Source organism: Mesoplodon mirus, assembly GCF_964341445.2.
Source record: "Mesoplodon mirus genome assembly, chromosome: 1".
Lineage (NCBI taxonomy): Eukaryota > Metazoa > Chordata > Mammalia > Artiodactyla > Ziphiidae > Mesoplodon > Mesoplodon mirus.
In genome coordinates this window covers 18,067,814-18,088,813 of record NC_138976.1, presented here as the reverse complement: position 1 = coordinate 18,088,813, position 21,000 = coordinate 18,067,814, and the positions used below count along the sequence as shown (strand labels likewise).

The 21,000-nt window shown below is 45.2% G+C and overlaps 1 protein-coding gene across 1 annotated transcript in view; it reads left to right on the top strand.

Annotated features, from left to right (window-relative positions):
• Nucleotides 1–21,000, top strand: part of PAPPA (pappalysin 1) — a 255,383-nt gene that overhangs the window by 112,958 nt on the left and 121,425 nt on the right. The window contains exons 8-9 of the mRNA XM_082621426.1: nucleotides 413–541; nucleotides 6,134–6,225. Coding sequence (XP_082477552.1) covers nucleotides 413–541; nucleotides 6,134–6,225 — 221 coding nt within the window. The remainder of the gene's footprint in view (nucleotides 1–412; nucleotides 542–6,133; nucleotides 6,226–21,000) is intronic.

Below are 21,000 nucleotides of genomic sequence, written 5' to 3'. Positions count from 1 at the left end.
GAACAGCCTTGTGGTTGCCAAGGGGGAGGGGGGTGGGGGAGGTAAGGATTAGGAGTTTGGGATTAGCAGATGCAAACTAGTATACATAGGATGGATAAATAACAACGTCCTACTGTATAGCACAGGGAACTCTATTCAATCTCCTGTGATAAATCATAATGGAAAAGAATATGAAAAAGAATATATATATGTATAACTGAGTCACTTTGCTGTCCAGCAGAAATTAACACAACATTGTAAATCAACTATACCTCAGTAAAATTAAAAAAAAAATAATAAAATTATTGGATAATTAAATGTGCATGTGATATCAAAAACAAGCAAGACTGGTAGACATGTACTCAAGGGGATCCATTTTGTCTGTCCCCAGCCTTGCGTCTGTATAGTTAATAGTCTTCTTTATGTTTTCCAGGGATCTAAATCTTGGCAGTGTGTACCAGTACTGGGTCATCACTATTTCAGGAAACGAAGAGAGTGAGCCATCACCTGCTGCCACTTACATCCATGGAAGTGGGTACTGCGGTGATGGCATCATCCAGAAGTAAGTAGGCCTAACTAAAGAGAGGAGTGGGAGTGATGTTAAGTAGGCCGAGACATGGTCAGGGTGCCAAATAGAAGAGCTTATGGGATACTCTTCAGGGTTGAGCTGTGAGTTTCGAGGGATCCTCAGCAGTCTGCCAATTTGTCTGCAAGCAGTTCGCTGGCCTCAGAGAAAAAGCAATGATTCTTTTTTGAACAAACACGTTTCTCAAGCATGTAATACAATATAAGATTTCCGTAGAGCTACCATTATGCACTTACTACCAGTATGCTCTTGTTCCTAGCTGTTTTATGTGTTCTACAAGGATTCTATTAGTTTTTTCCACCCCAGGCCACATTCACTTAACAGGACACAGTGCACCTAGGTTAAAACACTTTTACATTCTTTGCCAGTTACCATTTACATTTCTTAAAACTGCATGTTTATTTATTATTTCTGTTGTATCATGTTATATCAACAAGTTACAAACTGGGTCAGAGCCTTATAAAAACAGCAAAATATTTCAACTCTCTATAATGTTGAAACCGTAATAGTAAATGGTACTCCAGAGTGAATATTCAATGTGATTGTAAGTTCAGGGAGGCAAGTGTAAAGATTCCACACGAGCAGCCAAAAAAGGAAGAGTGTGATTAGAAGATGTAAAGCTGTGTGTCTAAAAAATGGATTTTATTGGATCATCAGTCCATCCATCCCCTGTCCACAGGGCAAGATGTTATGCAACTGAGAAATAGTTGCAAGAAGCCATCAAGACTTTTGCATTGTTGGAAAAAAAAAAAAAAAAGTAAATCTTTGAGGTTTTTTTCCTCCAGAACAAGCACAAAAGTATTTTCGGTCACTAAATTGAATGGTTTTCTCCCTAGAGATGAAAAAGAGACCAAGAATCATGCACAATTAAGTTCCTTATTGCTAAAATTGTGTTCTTTATTGTGAATATAGTTACGAGTCACACTATTGCTAAGGGACTTTTAAAACTATTGGCAGATTTAGTGATAAACGTTACGTATGGAGATGACACCACAAGCTATTGGCAAAATTCTTTCATTAAATGGCACTGTTGGGTGTCACATAATATCTGTGCAACATGGAATTGCAATGACTGTTTCTGTAGGGGGAGGGGCACTTAAAGAGAATTTGTTTCACAGTTGGATGAAACCACTGATGTACAGAACATGAATCGGCTCATAGGTATAGTTCATATATGAAAGAGAAGGGCTTGGTGACTATTTCTTTTAGTTTATCATTGACACTAGTGCTTGAGGTCAAGAGCAATTTAATTTGGTGCTGAAGATTTTGTGGTGTGTAATATACACTGGAAACCTGCTATGGAATGAAAGGACCAGATAGGAACACAGCAAGGATGACACAGTGATGCAAGGAGAGAGTTTGTACAAGAATACCCATCTGCACAGACATCTGTTATTGGCCAGCAGTTTGCTTTCTGATCGTGACTCAGCATTGAAGGGAAAAGTAGATGTCGAGAATATGATCAGATGCGGGCCAGTGAGTTACAACTGCACAACTTACTGTGCAAAAAGATAACACTATGTGTAAGATTCTGCACCCCCATACACACTGAAGTATGCCAGCTGTTACAAGAAAGGTACTAAGTCAAGTTTCTGAAATAACAAATGACTTTTTTTTTAATGTTGACGTCGATAAAGGCCAGTAATGATTATTTGCACAATTTCAAGTGGCTTGCTGAAGTGATGTATCTCAGGGATATATATTCATGTCTTAAATGTCCTGCATCCATAATTTCAAAGCTGAATTATCTAGATTTTCCATACGGAGGAGATAATATAAGGATTTTTAAGGGTTGAATTGTGATGCAAACCACCTGATAGCCAAGAATTTGACTCCTCAAGCATAGAAGATAAAACTCCTCGCTTGTCAGAGAATGAAATTGATGACGTGCTGTCATGTGTACTTAAGATCCTCCTCCAAATGCAACAACCAAACATGAAGATATGGTTTCTGGTGCTTAATGTAACAAAAGTGGGCAAAGGGAAGATAGTCACTGTTTTCTCCCACATTAAGACATCGACGTCTAGCTTTTGATGCAGCTGTTGTCTGATGGAACCCTGAGCAAGACAATCTCCAGGGAAAGTGCCCTATCATTTGTGGGTACAAGATTGAGCTGCATATCCAGAATATCCAGGGAACAGTCACGGTCATTGCTGACAACGCATAACTGTGATTTGGGATTTTCTAATTTAGCACGAGGAATAAAAAAAGAAACTCACTAGATGTAGGAACTGATCAGTCTATCCATTTTCGAATCAGATATAGGTGCACTGGTAAAACACTGCAAACAATATTCTTCTTCTCACTGATCTAAAACTACTACTAGTAGTAATTTAAGTAGTATTCTTAACAAAGATTTTTAGTATTTTTTTACCTAGAATTACTATCCTGCATAGACATCAAATACGTGTTGAATGACCTGCAGGTACCAAATAGTTGTTGGCGTACTTTGCAGAAAACTGAATGCAGCTTATGGATGATTCCCTAGGCAAAAAAATAAATAAATGAACTTTGAAGGAAAGAAAGGATGCCGTCTTCGCTAACTGGATTTTTCATGGGATGATACATGCTAATTTACTGTACATATGCAAAGGAATTTACAAATAAATACAGATAGACTCAACACTCAGTGAGGGCCCTGATGAATGAAAGCACTGGATGAGTCTTAGAATGATAATTATAAATATTTATTGAGACTCTACTAGGCAGGAGGCACTGTGCTACATTATGATCTCCTTGGGTCCTTCCAACAACCACGTGAGATAGGTCTTATTACCATACTTTACAAAAGAGACACCTTGCACACAAAGACTAAAATGGTTTTCTGAAGCCCACACACCCAGTAAGGAGCAAGACCAAGACGTGAGCCCAGGGCCCAGGTTCACACCTGGGTTTACCATTGCCTTGCTGTGACCGACAGCCCTGCAAAACTAACAAGTAAAGGAGTAACCACGTGCTGTCGCCTCTGTCCCAGACACTGTGCCAGGAGTCAGGGTGCTAGGATGACAAAGACTCTGTCACATCCTTTGGCATCTTCAAGCCTAGGATAGAGTGCTCTCAAGTAACAGGCAAAGGCACTCAGTTTGACAAGTGCTCTGATAGATGGAGCCCCTTGTCTTTGGACTCAGAAGATGGCCACCCACTCCAGCCTGGGAGGTCAGAGAAGGTTTCTCAGAACCTGTCTATCTAATGATAGATCTGTCATGCCTAGAAGATATTTGTGGTGACCCTAATGTTTTGCTTAAACCAATAGAATGTATTGTTTGGGTGGTGAGGGAACGGGTTAAAAGTGTTCTTTGTGGCTTAGGGAAACCAGCCCAGGTTAAAAAAATTAAAAAAAAAAATCTCTCCCCTGATAACCCATGAAATAGCTAAGAAGCACAAGGCCACCACCAGTTTCCAGTATGCAAGGTTTACTGGCAGAGACTGGAATATGGGCCCAGCTTGGAATATATCAACAGAATTCTTTTCTCATGGGTTTTCAGACAGGAGAGATTGGGTGGCTCTTCAGAGATCAATGCAATGTCCTAGTCATTGTAAGGATTGATTACAAGGCACCATCTTGCTACTCTGACACCTCCTAAAAGCAACAAACATTTCCCAGTGTAATTGCCCGGGTGAAAGGCAAAGTCTGAGGCTTCTTCCATGCTGGGACAGGTCCCAGCTGGTCTCTGGGGATGAAGGGGCAACTGCCACACACTCTGCGGAGACCTCCCAGGACAGGTGGGTGGGCATGGGAACTGTGACTCTCTGAGCATCTACTGTATGTCGCACGCCGGGCCAGTCGCATTAAGTTACATTCCATTTTTGCACCAACGCTAAGGAGTAGGTGTAATTATCTCCATTTTAGCCCATGAGAAGACTGAGATTCAATGCCCCGAACAGCACTGTCCAATGGATTTTTCTACAATACTGGAAATAGGTTCTGTGCTGTCCAATATATTTGCCACTCCCTACATCCAGCTATGGAGGACTTGAAATGTGGTTACTGTGACTAAGGAATGGAAAGTTTAATTATTTTTTATTTTAATTGATGTAAATTGTCAAAGATAGAAATATCAGAGAGAGAGAGAGAGAGAGAGAGAGATTAAGGGACTTGTCCGAGATCACACAGTTTGGAACATGGGGCTCTAAACCCAAGTTTCTGTCACTAAAAGGATGGGAGAGACTTCCCTGGTGGCTCAGTGGTTAAGAGTCCGCCTGCCAATGTAGGGAACACGGGTTCGAGCCCTGGTCTGGGAAGATCCCACATGCCGCAGAGCAACTAAGCCCGTGCGCCACAACTACTGAGCCTGCGCTCTAGAGCCCGTGCTCCGCAACAAGAGAAGCCACCGCAATGAGAAGCCCATGCACCGCCACGGAGAGTAGCCCCCGCTCACCACAACTAGAGAAAGCCCGCATGCAGCAACAAAGACCCAACGCAGACAAAATGCAGATAAATAAATTAATTAATTAATGGATGGGAGTTTTCCAGAAAGTGGTAACCCATCCAAACTTTCAGTTGTTACTCCTCCTTCTCTTTCCCTAGGTCCAATTCAGAGAGCATTGCTCATTTTCTGCCGATCCTAACCACTGCAGAATCATCCTTAGGTAATGGAAATAATTCCTAAAAAAAAACGAGAGGAGGCATTTTTATTTCTTAACAGCATAGGACACAGGCCTTAGAGTTCTCGACACTATGAAATGACACACCCAATGGAGAAGGCAGTGTTTTCTGATCTAAGGAAGATCAAACCTGAACACGTGGATGGAAAAAATCTTTACCTTTAAGTGCACTGGGGGTATGGGGATAGGGCTAAGGCAGGGCATAGTGAAGAACAGCATTTATACTTTAGAGACTCCAAAATTTCCTTCAAATCCTCAATTTTAGAGTGGAAGTGATGGGTCTTCCCTGGTGGCGCAGTGGTTAAGAATCCACCTGCCAATGCAGGGGACTCGGGTTTGAACCCCGGTCCAGGAAGATCCCACATGCCGTGGAGCAGCTAAGCCCATGTACCACAACTACTGAGCCCATGTGCCACAACTACTGAAGTCCACGTGCCTAGAGCCCATGCTCCGCAACAAGAGAAGCCACCACAATGAGAAGCCCACGCACCACAACGAAGAGTAGCCCCTGCTCAGTGCAACTAGAGGAAGCCCACGTGCAGCAACAAAGACCCAACACAGCCAAAAAGAAATAAATTAAATTTTTAAAATAAATAAATTAAAAAAATAAAATGGAAGTAAGATTTCCCAGATACACCGAAGCAAAGTCTGTGCATCCGTTTGTTCATTCAGTCATCCTCCCGTTACTCCCATCTGACTTGCTAACTTAACTAAGGAGATCTCAGCAAATGGGTTTGAAGCAGGAATTCTATGTCACCAGAAACACAGTAAGGCAAACATAATAGAATCTCACAAATTCACCTTGTACGCATCTCATTTGGAAGAAACAGGAGACTCAGACAGGGAAAGGGACTTGCCCGAGGCCTCACCAGAAAGTTCATGGCCCCGGAGAGGAACTTTTCCATGTCCAGCTGTGGGTCTGAAGCTGATCTGACAAATTTCCCCTCTATATCCCTTCTGCAGAAGCCAAGGTGAAGAATGTGATGACATGAATAAGATCAACGGAGATGGCTGCTCCCTTTTCTGCCGACAGGAAGTTTCCTTCAATTGCATCGGTAAGTCTTTGTCCTTTCTCTGGGCCTGGCTGGAGAAGTGGACAGTGCAGAATGGCTAGTCAGTTACAGTAACAGCAATAGTTATAACTAAATGATAATTCCCTCCTTTATATGACACATATGTATTGAGTACCTCCTAGGGGGCCAGGCACTGTTTTAGGTACTAGTGAATACAGCAGTGGAAACAAACAAATGGCAGGTATCCCTGCCCTCATGGAGCTTACGACCTCCTAGATGATGGTGATGATGGGCAACCTTTTTTTTTTTTTTTTTTTTCTTTTGCGGTACACGGGCCTCTCGCTGTTGTGACCTCTCCCGTTGCGGAGCACAGTCTCCGGACGTGCAGGCTCAGCGGCCGTGGCTCACGGGCCCAGCCGCTCCGCGGCATGTGGGATCTTCCCGGACCGGGGCACGAACCCGTGTCCCCTGCATCGGCAGGCAGACTCTCAACCACTGCGCCACCAGGGAAGCCCTGGGCAACCCTTTTGATCAAGCTTTACCTTACATACATTATGGCTCTTCTTCATGCCAACTTCCAGGATAATTATTAGCATAGATTTTTAAGGCTTTTATTCTTACTTTAGAGATGAGAAAAATCAAAAGCCAGAGAGATTATAAAATATGTCCAGAATCACACAGGTTAGGATTGAAGACAGAACCAGGACTCGAAACCTGATTTTGTCCGATTCTCACACACAAGCTCAGTTCATTTTGCTATACAACCTCTAGCCAGGATCTAGTCTCTCTGACTTGAGGAAAGAGAAATAGCAGACCAGCAGACCAGCCTGTGTTTAGAAAGCAAATGTCCTTTTCCCACCTTTATGGAGTCAGATGGGAAATTTGTTTTCCTCTGCCTTCCCTAGGAGTCTGGCTGATCTTGTTGTTTTAGCCCCACTTGGGAGGCCCTGGTCAGCCCGGGGCTGGTAAACAGACGGGGGCTGGGGGGCAGGGATGGAATTTTGAGCTGGCCCAGATGAGATCATGCTTCCTTTAAGATGCAAATCGATACCTGAAGATCAAAGGTCCCCTGGCTAATCCCCTGGGCTGGAGGTGAAAACTAATCACAATTCATTTGCAAGTACAAAAGAGAGAGGTGTTCCATCTAAGGAAGGGATGAAAACGTCAGTGGGAAGATTTCTCACTGAAAGGCAATTTTCTAGGAGGACTAAAGGGGAGGAAATGTCATCGGTTCCTCGCGTTTGCAGCACATTGCAGGCGAGCTTTTAGACCTTTCTTCCCCTGGTCTATTGTGAGCTCTGTGAGGTTTTTTACCATGTATCATTTACCTTGTATTCCATTCTCAGACACATTTATTGAGCACCTACTATCTCCTTGGCACCAAGTGTGGGCTGAGCAGCACAATAGAGGTGTCCCGAAACTGTTCCTGGCTGGAAAGAAAGGAAGATATGGAGGGAGGAAGAACAGGACAGTTTCCGGTCAGGGCCTTGGGTTTTTAAAGGGCAGAAGATTTTTTTTTTCTCTTCTCTGTTGATTTGAGTATGATTCATAATAAAACCTTGATATGAGCCTAGTGGTAGGGTGGAAAGAGCCTTGGGCTAAATTTAAGAAAACCAGGATCTCTGGTCCCAGCTGTGCTGAGAACTTGCTGCTTGAAGCTGGCCAAGTCACTTCCCTAGACTGGACCTCAGCTTACCTCCCGTAAATTGAAAGGATTGGGTTAGGTGGTCTCTCAGAGCCTTATCTGCACTTCTGTTGTATGGTTTCCAAAGTGAGTGACGATTTCTCATAATCGTGAGTTCTGCTTGAACCAACTCCTGCCCCTACCATCATCCTCATGACACCCAACATTACTGTCAGATCTTGCTGGAAGATGTCCACCTATTTTACTGGCCCTAAGATGGCCTGTGACTTAAGCGCTTATGGGAAGAAGGTACGATGCAGTTAAGTTAGGATATGGTACTGTCCATGGAACAGATCTGCAAATTACAATCCTTGGGCCAGAACTGGCCTCCTGCCTATATTTGTAAATAAAGTTTTCTAGAACACAGCACACCCATCTCTTATTAGCTATGGCTGCTTTTTTGCTATGACCCTAGAATTGAGGGGTTGCAGCAGAGACCCTGTGGGCCAAAGAGCCTTAAATATTTACTAGCTGGCCCTTTACAGATAACATTTGCTGGTCCACGGATTTGGGGGGCGTTGATACTATTGGTTGCTGGAGCCTAGTGCAAAGAGGAGGTGAAAGTTACGACATGGTTCACCATTTCTCAGAAAAATAACTGAGTTTTATACATACAGTGGTAAGGCTTAGGAGACTGTGAGTCCAGTCCTATCTTGCTTTAGCTCTTTGGGGATTCCTTCCCCACCTACACTTTGGCCAAAATGACTGGAATCGATCATGATTTTCAAGCTGTGTTAACTGTAAGGCTTAAGAGGAGAGGAGTGAAGATGAGGGAGTTACCAAGAGGATGAGACTTGGAGCCTCATAGATCCACTTTACATACTGTTATTCTGTAGTACATCCTATAAGTATTCTGCGCTGCTGCTGATATGTACTGAACACCTATTGTATGCCGAGCACATTTATAACTCTCATTCTCCTAGCGACCCTTTTAGTGCCTGCTTTTCAAAAGAGGAGGCTGAGGCATGGGGAAGTGAACTAAGGATATGCAGTGAAGTGGTAGAGCTGGGACTTTCACCCGGAGAGTCTGACTCCAGAGCTTGCTGCGGTGAGCTTCCTGCAAGGTAGTTTTTACAGGACAGCTCTTGGTCTTGTAGGGCTTTGGCGGTGAGCGAGGAACGTACTACTGTGGCACAATTCATGTAATGACTTAATGGACTGGAATACAGAACTGTTGGTGGTGTGGATGGTGTCCAGGGGAGGCTGTCTGTTCCCCCTGCATATTGAGTTTGGTTGTGTTAGAGGAAGGACCTCAGCTGTGCACCCTCCAGCTCACCATTTAGAATTCCATTATAGAGACACAGAGATTCAGGACATTCCAGGAAGAAAGGAGTCTGTCCAGAGATCCCAGTGCCTGGGAACTGTATTCCAAGGACGAACTCCATGGCTTTGAGTCTAGAAAGGCATCCTCCTCAAAGAAGAATAGTTGAAAACTAGACAGTGAATCTGTGGCTCCCAGAAGATCCAGGTTTAATGAGTCAGAGAAATGAGACTGGAGTGTGGGAGGCTTTGCTGGGGCGGATGTGGTTCTCATCACTGCATGTGTCAAGACGGTGATCAAGATGGTAGCCAAGAGAACAGGCTTGAATGAGACTGACTTGGGTTGATACCATGGCTTAGACATGTGACCTTGGCTAAGCTTCAGTGTTCTCATCCAGAAAATGTTAACAGTCCTGGGACTTAATTGTAGAAGATATTTACCAACATTTGTGGACACTTATTATCTGAATCCCTTTCCTAGATTTAGGGAAGAACTCTCCTCGTTGTAATAATAGTAAGGCAGAGCCCCACGACAGAAGTTGGTCATGCAAGCATCTCCTCCTCCCAGTCTCCCTTGTAGCTGAATGTGGGCATGTGACCTACACTTTCCCCCTGACCCCCAATCATACACACCAACCCAAGACTGCATCAGAAGACATAGGGACCCTGCAGAAATCATTTTGATGAAGATGGTGGGAGTAGCCACAACCCCTGTGTTTCCAAAGTACCAATGACAGCATCTGGTATTAGTGCTGAAATGACTTTGTGTGGCCACAGCTCTGAGATGTCTTCACAAGAGCAGTTCTGGGGGCTAATCCTGAGCTTGGAATCAGGCTTCAAAACACTTTCCAACCCTCCTAGGGAGTCTTCCGTAAGTATCCAATATGCTTTGAATAGATTTTGCTTGTTTGCTTGTTTTGCTTAAGTTAGCCGAAGTTGGTTTCTGTTGATTGTCACTCAGAATCCCTACTGAAGATTGTTGTCATAAGATGCTATGAGGTTCAGCCCCATTCCTAGCAACTTGCATGTGCTTACTGCACACTAACCATTACTTCCCTCAGTGTGTGTTGAGGTGGGGGGGTGAGTATCAGCCACAACCACCATGTATGGATACCCACCAGGTGGCATGCCTTATGTCATGCACCTTTGTTTAATGTGAGCCTATGTGAGGTCTCTTATGTCCAGATGAGGGATCTGAGACCTACTGGGATGCCTGAATTTGCCCAAGGTCACACAGTTCATAGAGCTACGATCCCATCTCCAGACGGAGAGCCTCAGCATTTTCTACTCTGCAACTCGGCCTCCCCAGCTGAATGATTCCCTTCCATCCGTCCTTCCATGTTTTCTTCATCCCTTCCTTTTCTTCTTTTTTATTTTTTTGTCACCGACCATTTAGTCGGGCTGATGTTTTCCCTGGCTTTGGTAACACCAGTGTGAGGGTGGGTGACAGATTTATGGTGGCATTCTCATTCACTTCGCAGGAGCCCACACATCCGGAAGTATTCCCAAGGTGCCAATGTGTTATTATGCAACACCCTGGGACTTCCCTTTCCCACTTTCCCACCCCCAGAGCCCTCATCCCCAACACATAATAAGTTGCTTGTTAAAAGGAACACCACCCACAAGACCTCTTAGGCAATGAGACTGCATCCCTGGCAATGTGGAACTTATCTTGTCCTTTTCCCTCCTTTTTAAAATATAACATACACCAGGCCTGAAGTTTCAGTTAAAAAATGTGGTATCAGTGAAATGATAACTCCCCACACCCCATCCCAACAGGCTCTGGCTGGAGGCATTGTTCGCAGCGTTGGGAATTCTGTTTCTAAAGCACTGAGTCATAAACTACAGACAGGCTGCTGATAAAAGCTGAAGGAGGGAAGGTAATGGTCAAATTAGTCAGACAAAATGTGAAGCATCCCCAAAAGGGGTTATACTCAGTAATATATCTTGAGCGGGTGCTGGAAACGTGCTACCCTCAGAGATGGCGTTTAATCCATTACAGGAGATGCGGTTGTGGAGGACTTCTCGTGCTGTGTTGATTTAGCACCCTGTGTCTTTCAGGAGAGCTGGGTCCAGGTCTTAGCTCAGACTTGAGAGCCTGGGTTGCAGCTTTGTGTCTCACCTCGGAGCCTCAGTTTCTCCCTTTGTGACTTGAGAGTGATCGTGCTGAGGGCCCTAAGGCTTCTTTCTGTGTCTGACAGCGAGGAATCCTCCATCTGTCAAACATCCATTTAAGGGCTTTGGGGTTTCAAATCCTGCTTGATGCTGATATATAGTTAAGAAAACAAAGCAGACGGACCCCCACGTTGTCTTTCCCAGACACACACGTACTCCCTGCCTGTCTCTTTTTCCCGCTCCCTCCCCTCTCCCCTCCTCTCCCGCATTCCCTGCCATTAGCATTACTTTGTCTCTGGTCCGACACAGCATCTCCAGCCCTGTCCTAGAGCCAGGGCCAATAACTCAATTATCTGTGAGCAGATAAGGGGGAGGAGGAGGGATCAATCCACTTCCCCACCAGTCACTGGGAGGGGCGGGGGTCACCGAGCCTTGTGGCCCCTCTGTCAGGCTGCCCTGGCCTGCTCTGAGCCAAGGAGAGAAAGGAAAACAAGAAGATGAATCGCCATGTCTTCTTGGTGGATGTTCTGATGAGACTTTAGAACAACAGTGACTGAAAAGGAAAACAGCATCTGGTAGGGGGAGGGGGAGTGGAAGTGGAGGAAGAATGGGCTCTGCTGGGAGTTGCGTTTATTATTATTTTTCTTTCTAACAACATGAAATCATAATAGATGATCCACCTCTCACCTTAAAAAAAAATTGAAATTGAAAAAAAATAAAATAAAACTTCTCCTGGCTGCACATAATCCTTCAGACCTCCCTCTGTGGAAAATATAGTGACTTTCACCAAAATACCTTCCTGAAATAAAGCTTCTTTTAACATGAAGACAGGTCTTGAAAGGACAAAAGAGAAATGTTAGTGGTAATCATGGGAGTGGTGATGAAGGTGATGATGGTGACGATCTGTCAGCTAGCATGGGTGACGTGCTTAGTACTAGCATGATGACACATTCCGTAATGATTAAGAACATGGATTTGGGGTGAGAAGCCAGGCCCAAACCCATTTTATCTGTGCCTCAGTTTTCTCATCAGTGAAATGGGTTAGTAATAGTTTCTGCTTCTCACAGTTGTTGTGAAGGTGAAATGAGGCTCTGTAGGTAAAGCATTTTAGAACAGTGGCACCTAGTAGGTGTTATATATGTGTTTGCTAATGCTGTGATTATTATTGTAATTAATATCATTCATTTGAAAGCTATATCAATCTTCCCAGGAACCCTATGAGATAAATAATGTTATTATCCCAGGAGTGTAGAGGAGCGAAAATGAGGCTCAGAGAGGTTAAATAATTTGCCTAAGGCCACACAGCAGAGATGGGATTCACAGTACCTAGGCAAAGTCTGCGCATTTAACCATGAAGTTATTTCACTTATCAGGCACCCAACTGTACCAACTTCTGTTCTTAGAACCCTTTTTTCAAATGATTCCATTTACCCTTCCAGCAACTCCATTTGGTCAGAATAAGAATGCCCATTTTGCTGATGAGGAAACTGGGACACTGAGGTGAATTGCCCTAACTCATACAGGCAAGAGGCTCAGAGAAGGAGACCTTAAATCCCGTCTGCTGCTTCTAAAGACCCGTGTCCAGTATCCAGATGAACCCTCCCAAAAGCAGTAGATAGCCTCTCTTTTTCACTATTTCTGCTTTGTTGCCATTGACACAGCAGGAAACAAAAGTGAATGCATATATCCTTCCTGTGTCTTTTCATGAATCATGAAGACGACAATCTTCAGTTATTATCCCCCTATGAACATTCCGCTGCCCAAAGCCCATGCCCTTGACCTAGCGCCATTCTGTGTTTTGGGTTGTATTTTTGTTTTTAAGAGCTCACCCTCCACTGAATATGGCCACACTGTTTTTTAGCCTAGGAGGAGTTTGACACTTTGTTCGTTGTCATGGCAATGTGTTGGCGACAGAGGAGCCTGAGTTCGAAGGTCTATTGGTTATAATTACTACCTGGGTCATCTTGGGCATCTCCCACCCACTCACTGAGTCTCAGTCTTCTCTTCTGGGAAACGGACATAATCACAACACAGTTATGTCTAGAGAAAGATGGAAATAGCGTCTATAGAGTGTCTAACACGGTGCCTGGCAGTTAGTAGACACTTCTGCTATCTTCCCCTTCCTCACTTCCCATCTCAGTTGCGGGGGATGCAACGGCCTCTTGTCCATCTCCGGGAAAAATGGTCCTGAGCTACATCTTGCCATCATGAGAAGTGGCTGAGGCCCCTTGATCTCATTCTCCCCAGCTATAACGTGATGGGGGTGAGCTAGATGAGCTCCCCGAGGCCCTTCCAGCCCCGACTTCCAGAATTTAAATCCCAGATCGTTATTGTTTTTAAACTGTGCATTTTAAAAGAAATGAGGGCTTGGGGAGGAGAAAGGAATTCCTTTACCCCCGGAGGGTCAGAGGGGGTCACCGAGGGGACAAAGACGCTGGGAAGGGAGGTGATAGGGCGGAAGGCTGCTGTGCAGGGTGGGCCCAAAGGTCTGCCGTCCTCAACCGGGAGGTCTGATGGACGCATTCAAACACCCTTGAGTCAGCACCAGTTAGGATCAAGCCTGCCATCCAGCCTCAGACCACGGCTTACCACCTCCTTTAGAAGCCCGGGAGGCCTACCCCACAGAGAGGCCAGTCAGGAATGAAAAGAAACAGGATGGCCTCAGATGCCAGAAGGGAGGAATTCTCGCCCTCCGTTCGGGTTGGCCTCCTGACTCCCAGGGAGGGGTCAGGCTCAGGAGGGCTCGGTGTTTTCCTGAATTCAAGGAATCAAGACCAAACTTTGATGTGCGCATTTGAAACGCAGCGTCCAAGGCAGGTGAATCTGGGTAGCCAAGAACCGGGGCTTCTTTGTGGCATTTAAAGTGACCAGAAATCCACCTGCCCATTCAGGTGCCTTGATGTGCATCTGCATCTGTGCAGTCACAACCGAGGTAGCCCAGGAGAGGGGAGAGGCCTGGGGGGCAGGGGCCTTTCCTAGATCCTGACTCTCTGCTCTTTCTTGGGGACCGTGGTGGGTTGGAAGAGACATTCAATATTCATGAGCTGTGATCTCCACTTGAAGGGAGTGCCCTGGGGGAAATTGAAATATTAAGCAAGTGAGGGATGTAGGCCTAATTGTAGCCTCCTTTTCTTTTTTGGACGGAGAAGTAATGTGCTTAAAATAAAATGATGGATGGGCAGTCAGGACCCTGTGAAACCCCACTGCTGTGGTCTGCAGGATAAAGCGGCTGTGTGCTCTAACATATGCCATCAGAACCAGGCAGAGGATGGTGCAGATTGGCTGCTGGGTCACGTCATGCCATTTATTTCACATTTATTGATGGCTGCTGTGTGCCGAGCACTGTGCTAGTTGCAAGGGAAATGGCGGTGAACAAGGAAGGCCAGGGAGGCCAAGGAAATGACACTGATGATTATTTAAATGTAATTGTTGGAAATGCCACTGAGTGGAAATACATGCGGGTTTGTAAGTGAGGGACCTCCTCACGTCGAAGGGCTAGGAGAGGCCTCCTTGGAGACAAGACATTCAAGCTGAGACTTGAAGGTTGAATAGGAAGTGGACAAATGAGGGTGATGGGGAGCGGGGTGATGGAGTGAGGATTGCGAGAAGTGCAGACCGTTACATCCTCGAGGCAGGAACGAGCTTTCGAGGGGGTCAGAGAAAGTCATCGTGGCTGGAGGGTAGTGAGGGAGGGGAGAGAAGAGGCTGGACCCCGCAAGCTCGACTCCTCCGGTCCCTGAGGACCCCAGGGAGGCTGCTGCTTCCGGCGTGAAAGGAGGAGAAGGCACGTCCTCTGTGTGCTGTCTGTACTTGCAGCCACACCCTGTACTGGGCACAGGATGCAAATGCATGCTTGCCTAGATCAGGGGTCAGAAAACTACTGCCCGTGGCCAAACCCCAGGTGCTGCCTATTTGGGTAGATCGGGTTTGACTGAAACACAACTGTGCCCCTTGGTTTAGATATTTGCTACTAAAGAAACAGAGTTGGGTAGTTCCTAGAGACCCTGTACGGCCCACAAAGCCAAAATATTTACTATCTGGCCTCGTACAGGAAAAGTTGCTGACCAACCGCTGGCATAGATGGATGAGTCTGTAGGTGGGTGAAAGAATAGCCAATTAGGGAGGTCAAGGCAGATGAGAGACAGAGAGGTGAGAATATCACCTCATCCATCTCGCCCCTCAGCCTGTAGCAGCATAGCCGTAATTATATTCACTCCGCACATTTTTTGTGTACACGTCAGTTTCCCTCACCCTTGAAAGAAGTCATCCTGCCCACCCCTGTGTTCCCAGCATCCAGCTAGAGCCAGGCATTGTCTGATGCACTGAATCAAATGATACTTCAAAGCGGAAAAGAGTGGCTGGAGGAGCCCAGGCAGCTTACTGCCTAAAGCTTCAGACAGTGGCCTGGATCCTCCCTGGGCTGTAGAAGGGGGCACGTTCATGTTTATTAAGAACCCACAACGTTGTCTCATTTCAAACCCACAGCATCCCTGACAACCAGGCATTCTCATCGCTGCTTTCCAGATGACACAGCAGAGTCCCCAGTGTTTAAGTGACTTTTGAGAAAGTGACCTCCATTCAGTAAATGTTTATTGAGCTGGAAAACCAACAAAAGAGGACACAGACTTTTGCAAGTGTCCCATCCCATGCCAGCAGTGTGCCACACACAGGGCTCTCCTCTCTCCTCTTTCAATTTTCTCGGGGCTGCTGGAAGGCAGGGATTATTACTCCCATTTTACGCAAAGAGAAACTGAGGCTCAGGGAGATGAAATGACTTCTTTAAAGCAGGTGATTATTAAGTGGTAGAGCTGGGATCTGGACCAAGAACTGCCCGACTTCAAAACTAGAGGAGCCAGCGCCCTCCTCCAAAATACCAGACCTTCTGAACCAGTAGAAGTGATGATATATGGATATGTGCTTCCAGCCCTCTTCCATCTCTTCATCTCAAATAGTAGTCATAACAGTAGAAATTGCTCGTTATGAATTTAATGCTTTTCCTCTGTTAACTCCTTTGACTAACTGTGTTGACCCTATAGATAAGGAAAAAGCAGAGAGATGTTAAGTAATTAACCAAGGCTCCCAGTAAGGGATTCCAGCCCTGGAAGTCTGGCTCTTAAACCCTCAGGTTGTAAGACGGGAATAAAGACACAGACCTACTAGAGCATGGACTTGAGGATGCGGGGAGGGGGAAGGGTAAGCTGGGACAAAGTGAGAGAGTGGCATGGACATATATATACTACCAGATGTAAAACGAATAGCTAGTGGGAAGCAGCCGCATAGCACAGGGAGGTCAGCTCGGTGCTTTGTGACCACCTAGAGGGGTGGGATAGGGAGGGTGGGAGGGAGGAAGACGCAAGAGGGAAGAGATATGGGAACATATGTGTATGTATGGCTGATTCACTTTGTTATAAAGCAGAAACTAACACACCACTGTAAAGCAATTATACTCCAATAAAGACGTTAAAAAATAATAATAAATAAATAAATTATACACACACACACAAAAAAACCCCTCAGGTTGAACCACTAATTTATGCTACCTCTTCATCATTAAGATTATCTAATAAAAATGTGTACTCTCAAGAGCTGAAGAGCCTACCAGCAAACAGATAATGAGAAGGGGAAACAGCGCAAGGTGCAAAAGGAATTTCACATGACAAAAGGATCCGAGGGTCTCTTTAAGAAACTCTGTCTGAAGTGTTTGTTTACAGATCATTAACTCCTCAACAGAGGAAGAACTAAAAGCGATTTTTTTCTTGGCTGCTACTGATTAAGTACCAAGGAGAAATTAAGATAAAGAAAATCTAGGGAGGGAGATGCATGAGGGAAGGGATGTGGGAACAGATGTATATGTATGACTGATTCACTTTGTTATAAAGCAGAAACTAATAAAAAAAAAAAGTAACTATAAAAAAAAAGAAAATCTGAAATTATAATAATTTTTAAGGGACTGGATTTTCAATTTTAATTTGCCAGGAAGAAAGATAAAATATTCCACACCCAGTGTCTGCGGCTCCCCTTACAAACTCTAGGGTTGCCTTCTCTGGCCTCAGGGCAACAGCCTCAGGGGTCCTGGAAAGACAGCTGGAAGCAAATGTGATCCACCTCACACTAGTGTTTGTCTCTATTAAGCTCCTGCTGCATACAAAGCTATGTACTAGGCAGGATGCAGATGGGAGTGGCAATTGGCCTAAGAAGAAGTCCTTCATTGGAGGACTCCAGAGGACAGTGGTCCTTAAAGATGTGCAGGGATCGGTGTGAGGGGCCCCCAGAAGGAGTGGGAAAACCCCTGGTTGGGGGTGGTGAGTCTGTGAAAGCTTCCTGGACAGCTGCGCTCAGTAAGATCAGGTGCGGGGTCTCTGCTGATGTAAAGGTCCAGGATGAGGGTTTTTCTGCAGTACTGTGAGTAGACCCGTTGACCTGACGCGGCAGCACAGAGGACCGCTTCTAGCTCCAGGCTTGGTCCCCAAGCCTCTTTTGCCAGCTGTGGAGTGGGAGCTATGTTCCTTACTTTATAGGGTAGCTGTGATACAGTCTTTCATACATTTATGAATTTATTCATCACGTATTTGTCGAGCACCTCTTATGTGTCAGGTTCATGCTAAGGCACTGAAGGTGCCAGATCTGCTGGGCTTGGGACAGATCCTGTTCTTCAGAAAGTGATCAATATATGTATCGATTCTTATGGTTATTAAAAATAATAACCTAGTTCTTACAAGTAGAGAGCACCCCGTCCGTGGAAGAGATCAAGCAGAAAGTTCAGAGCCATCACTCAGGGAGGCCATGAAGGGGCTTCTATTAAACAGATGATTAAATAGACACACTCCAGTATTTTTCCTCCCTCAGCTTACCTGGTTCTTTCTCGAACTTAACTTCCAAGGCCTCTGAAATGTTACCTTCTTCCAGTTTTCCTTCACCTCTCTGGCCATCCCTACACAGGCATGTTCTGCCTACCTTTTAAATATTCTTTCTCCAAAGTTCCATGATGAGCTCGCTACCCCTTCTACACACCCTCTCCCTGACCCCATCATTCAAAACCAAAGACTCCAAAATCTCTGTCTGAAGTCTGAGGCCTTTTTCCTGACCTATGGACTTGTATATCGAATGATTCTATCCGATGCCCTGCAGGCACTCAAACCCAGCATATCTGATACAAGGCTTACCATTTTCTCCCCAGACCTGCTGCAACTCCTGTTTTTCTCAATCTCAACTGCTGATGCCACTAGCCAAGCAGACATTTGAACTAGAAGCTTGGGAAACCTCCTTCACTCTTCCCTCTCTGTCATTTCCCACATCCGAACAGTCGCCATGCTGCCCATTTTACTTGGAACACTTTTTCCCCCCTGAATCAGTCCTGCTTCTCTCTCCCTACCTGAGTCCCCCAACTCCCCTCACTTGAGCTCCTGCCTGGACTACTGTACGAGAACTCGAACAGGTTCCTGCCTCCCCATCTTTGCTTGCACCAATCCGTCCTCCAGTATAATGAGAGCAAGCGTCCTAAAATGCAAATGTCGTTTTGTCCACCTCCTTTTAAAAGCATCAGGTGGCTCTGCATTGCCGTTGAGATAAGTCTCAATTCCTTACTGTGGCATTCAGCAACTTCTGTGCTTTGCACCTGCCATCCTGTTTCCAGCTTCCTCTCACTTGCTCAGAGAACCCCCCACCACCAAACCTGGAATGTATACCCCGCCCCCGTTCCTCCTCCCAGAGACTTAGCCCAGGAGTTGCCTTCTAAGGGAAGCCTTCTCAAATCTGGGTAAGATTGGGTCGGGGGTGGGGGTGGGGGTCCCTCCTCTGTGATCCTGCAACATCTCCTACCTCAGAGCAAACTACCGTGCAGTCAGTAACTTACTTACTTGCCTCTCTTAGTAGCCCCTGAGCTCCTGGAGTGCTGAGCCCCAGTTTCATTCATCCGACTTCCCGGGATTCAGTCCAGGACCTGGCACATAATTTGCAGCTCAGTAAATATAGAATAAATGAGTGAAAGAAGGATGTATTTCTTAAGAGACAATTTTATTCTTCAGGCAACAAAGTGTGGTAGAGCTTTGTTGGTCTTTAGAGTCAGACAAACCTCAGTTGGACTCACAGCCTTCCCACTTTCTAGCTGTCATCTCGGGCCAGACGTCTCAGTTTGAGTAGCTCAGTATGGTGGTTCTGTGCCCAGGCTCTGGAGCTTGGTTGCTTGGTTCAAATCCCAGTTGTGCCATAAAAAGGGGTGTGGGCTACTTTAGTTTCCTCATCTATAAAACGGCAGTATTACCATATTGATATGCCACAGAGCTAGAAAGCACCCTAGGAGTGTTTGCCATTAATGCTCTTTGAGCTTTATTTTACTCTCCTGCAAAGCAGAGACAGCTGGAATGGTCACTCCTTCTCTATCTCACAATACCACCCATGGTCCTAACTCTGACAAGGTCCACACGTTTTAGAACATTAGCAGAAGCGGCAGGCAGTACCAGTGGCTTGGGTGAACTCTGTGATAACCCCCAAATCGAGCTGCTTTTCAAAACCAAGTCCCAGTTTCCGCTGGCTTCCTTTCTGGGCGGGAGCCTAATTAACTAGTAGCTGGAAAGAACTGCAGGTAGGCCACCCCCCAGGCAGAGAATTCAAAGGGAAGTGGAGAACTGTGTAAATAACACTGCTTTAAGGGGCATTTAAGCCAATGGTCTTTGTTAAGGAAATTGATGGCTTTGTAAGTACTGCCTCTGAAGGGAGTACTTGAGTTGACGGTCCCTCATCTCCCCTCATAAATTCCCTAATGGACTGTGGGCCCAGAGGCTGGGCCCAGGCCTGTTGGATCCCTTGCCAACAAAAACTCAGATTCCCCTTGAAAAAAAAATTTTAAAGGTTTAACCAAAACATGAGTTACTGAGCCCGTGCAATTTAACTGGCACAAGGTAGCCGAGACAGATTGTTTCCTTTAGGGAAGGGAGACTCCTGATTCTTCACAGAATCTTTTTTCATGCTAGATGCCTGCCGTGCTAGGCGTTTTCCATACCGCTTCTCATTTTCATCCCCCTAACGTCTGGGAAGAGTCATTATTTCACCAGTTGCCAAAGAAGAAACTGGGACTCAGAGATGAAGCGCGCTGCTCATCAACACCCGGCTAATTAGTGAAGAACAGGGATGTGCCCGCAGCTCCATCAGACCCCTGAGCCCCCAAGTACCACAGAATCGCAGGGCATCTCAGAATCAGATCAGCTTGTCTCATTAGCTCCTCCTCAGCATCCACATCCACACAAAAGACATGAACTGGGCAGCAGGGGTGGATGGGAGGGTATGGATTTTGGAATCACGCTAGTCAAGGTTTGATTCCTGAAACCTTAGGTGATGCCTTACCCTCTTTACACATCAATTTCCTTGTCTGTTAAATGAGGATCATAATAGCACCAAATACATAGGACTCTTCTAGGATTAAATGACATTACATATTTAAAAGCATTTAACATTGTGCATGGCACGGACCAGGTCATCCATTCATTCACTTAGCAAATACCCTTATTGCATGGTAGCTATCATTTTTGTTTGTTTGTTTTTATTGAAGTATAGGTGATTTATAATGTGTTAATTTCTGCTGTACAGCAAAGTGATTCAGGTATATATATATATATATATATTTTTTTTTTACTTATATTCTTTTCTATTATGGTTTATCACAGGATATTGAATATAGTTCCCTGTGCTATACAGTAGGACCTTGTTTATCCATTCTATATATAAAAGCTTACATCTGCATTGTAGCTTTTTTTTTTTTTTTT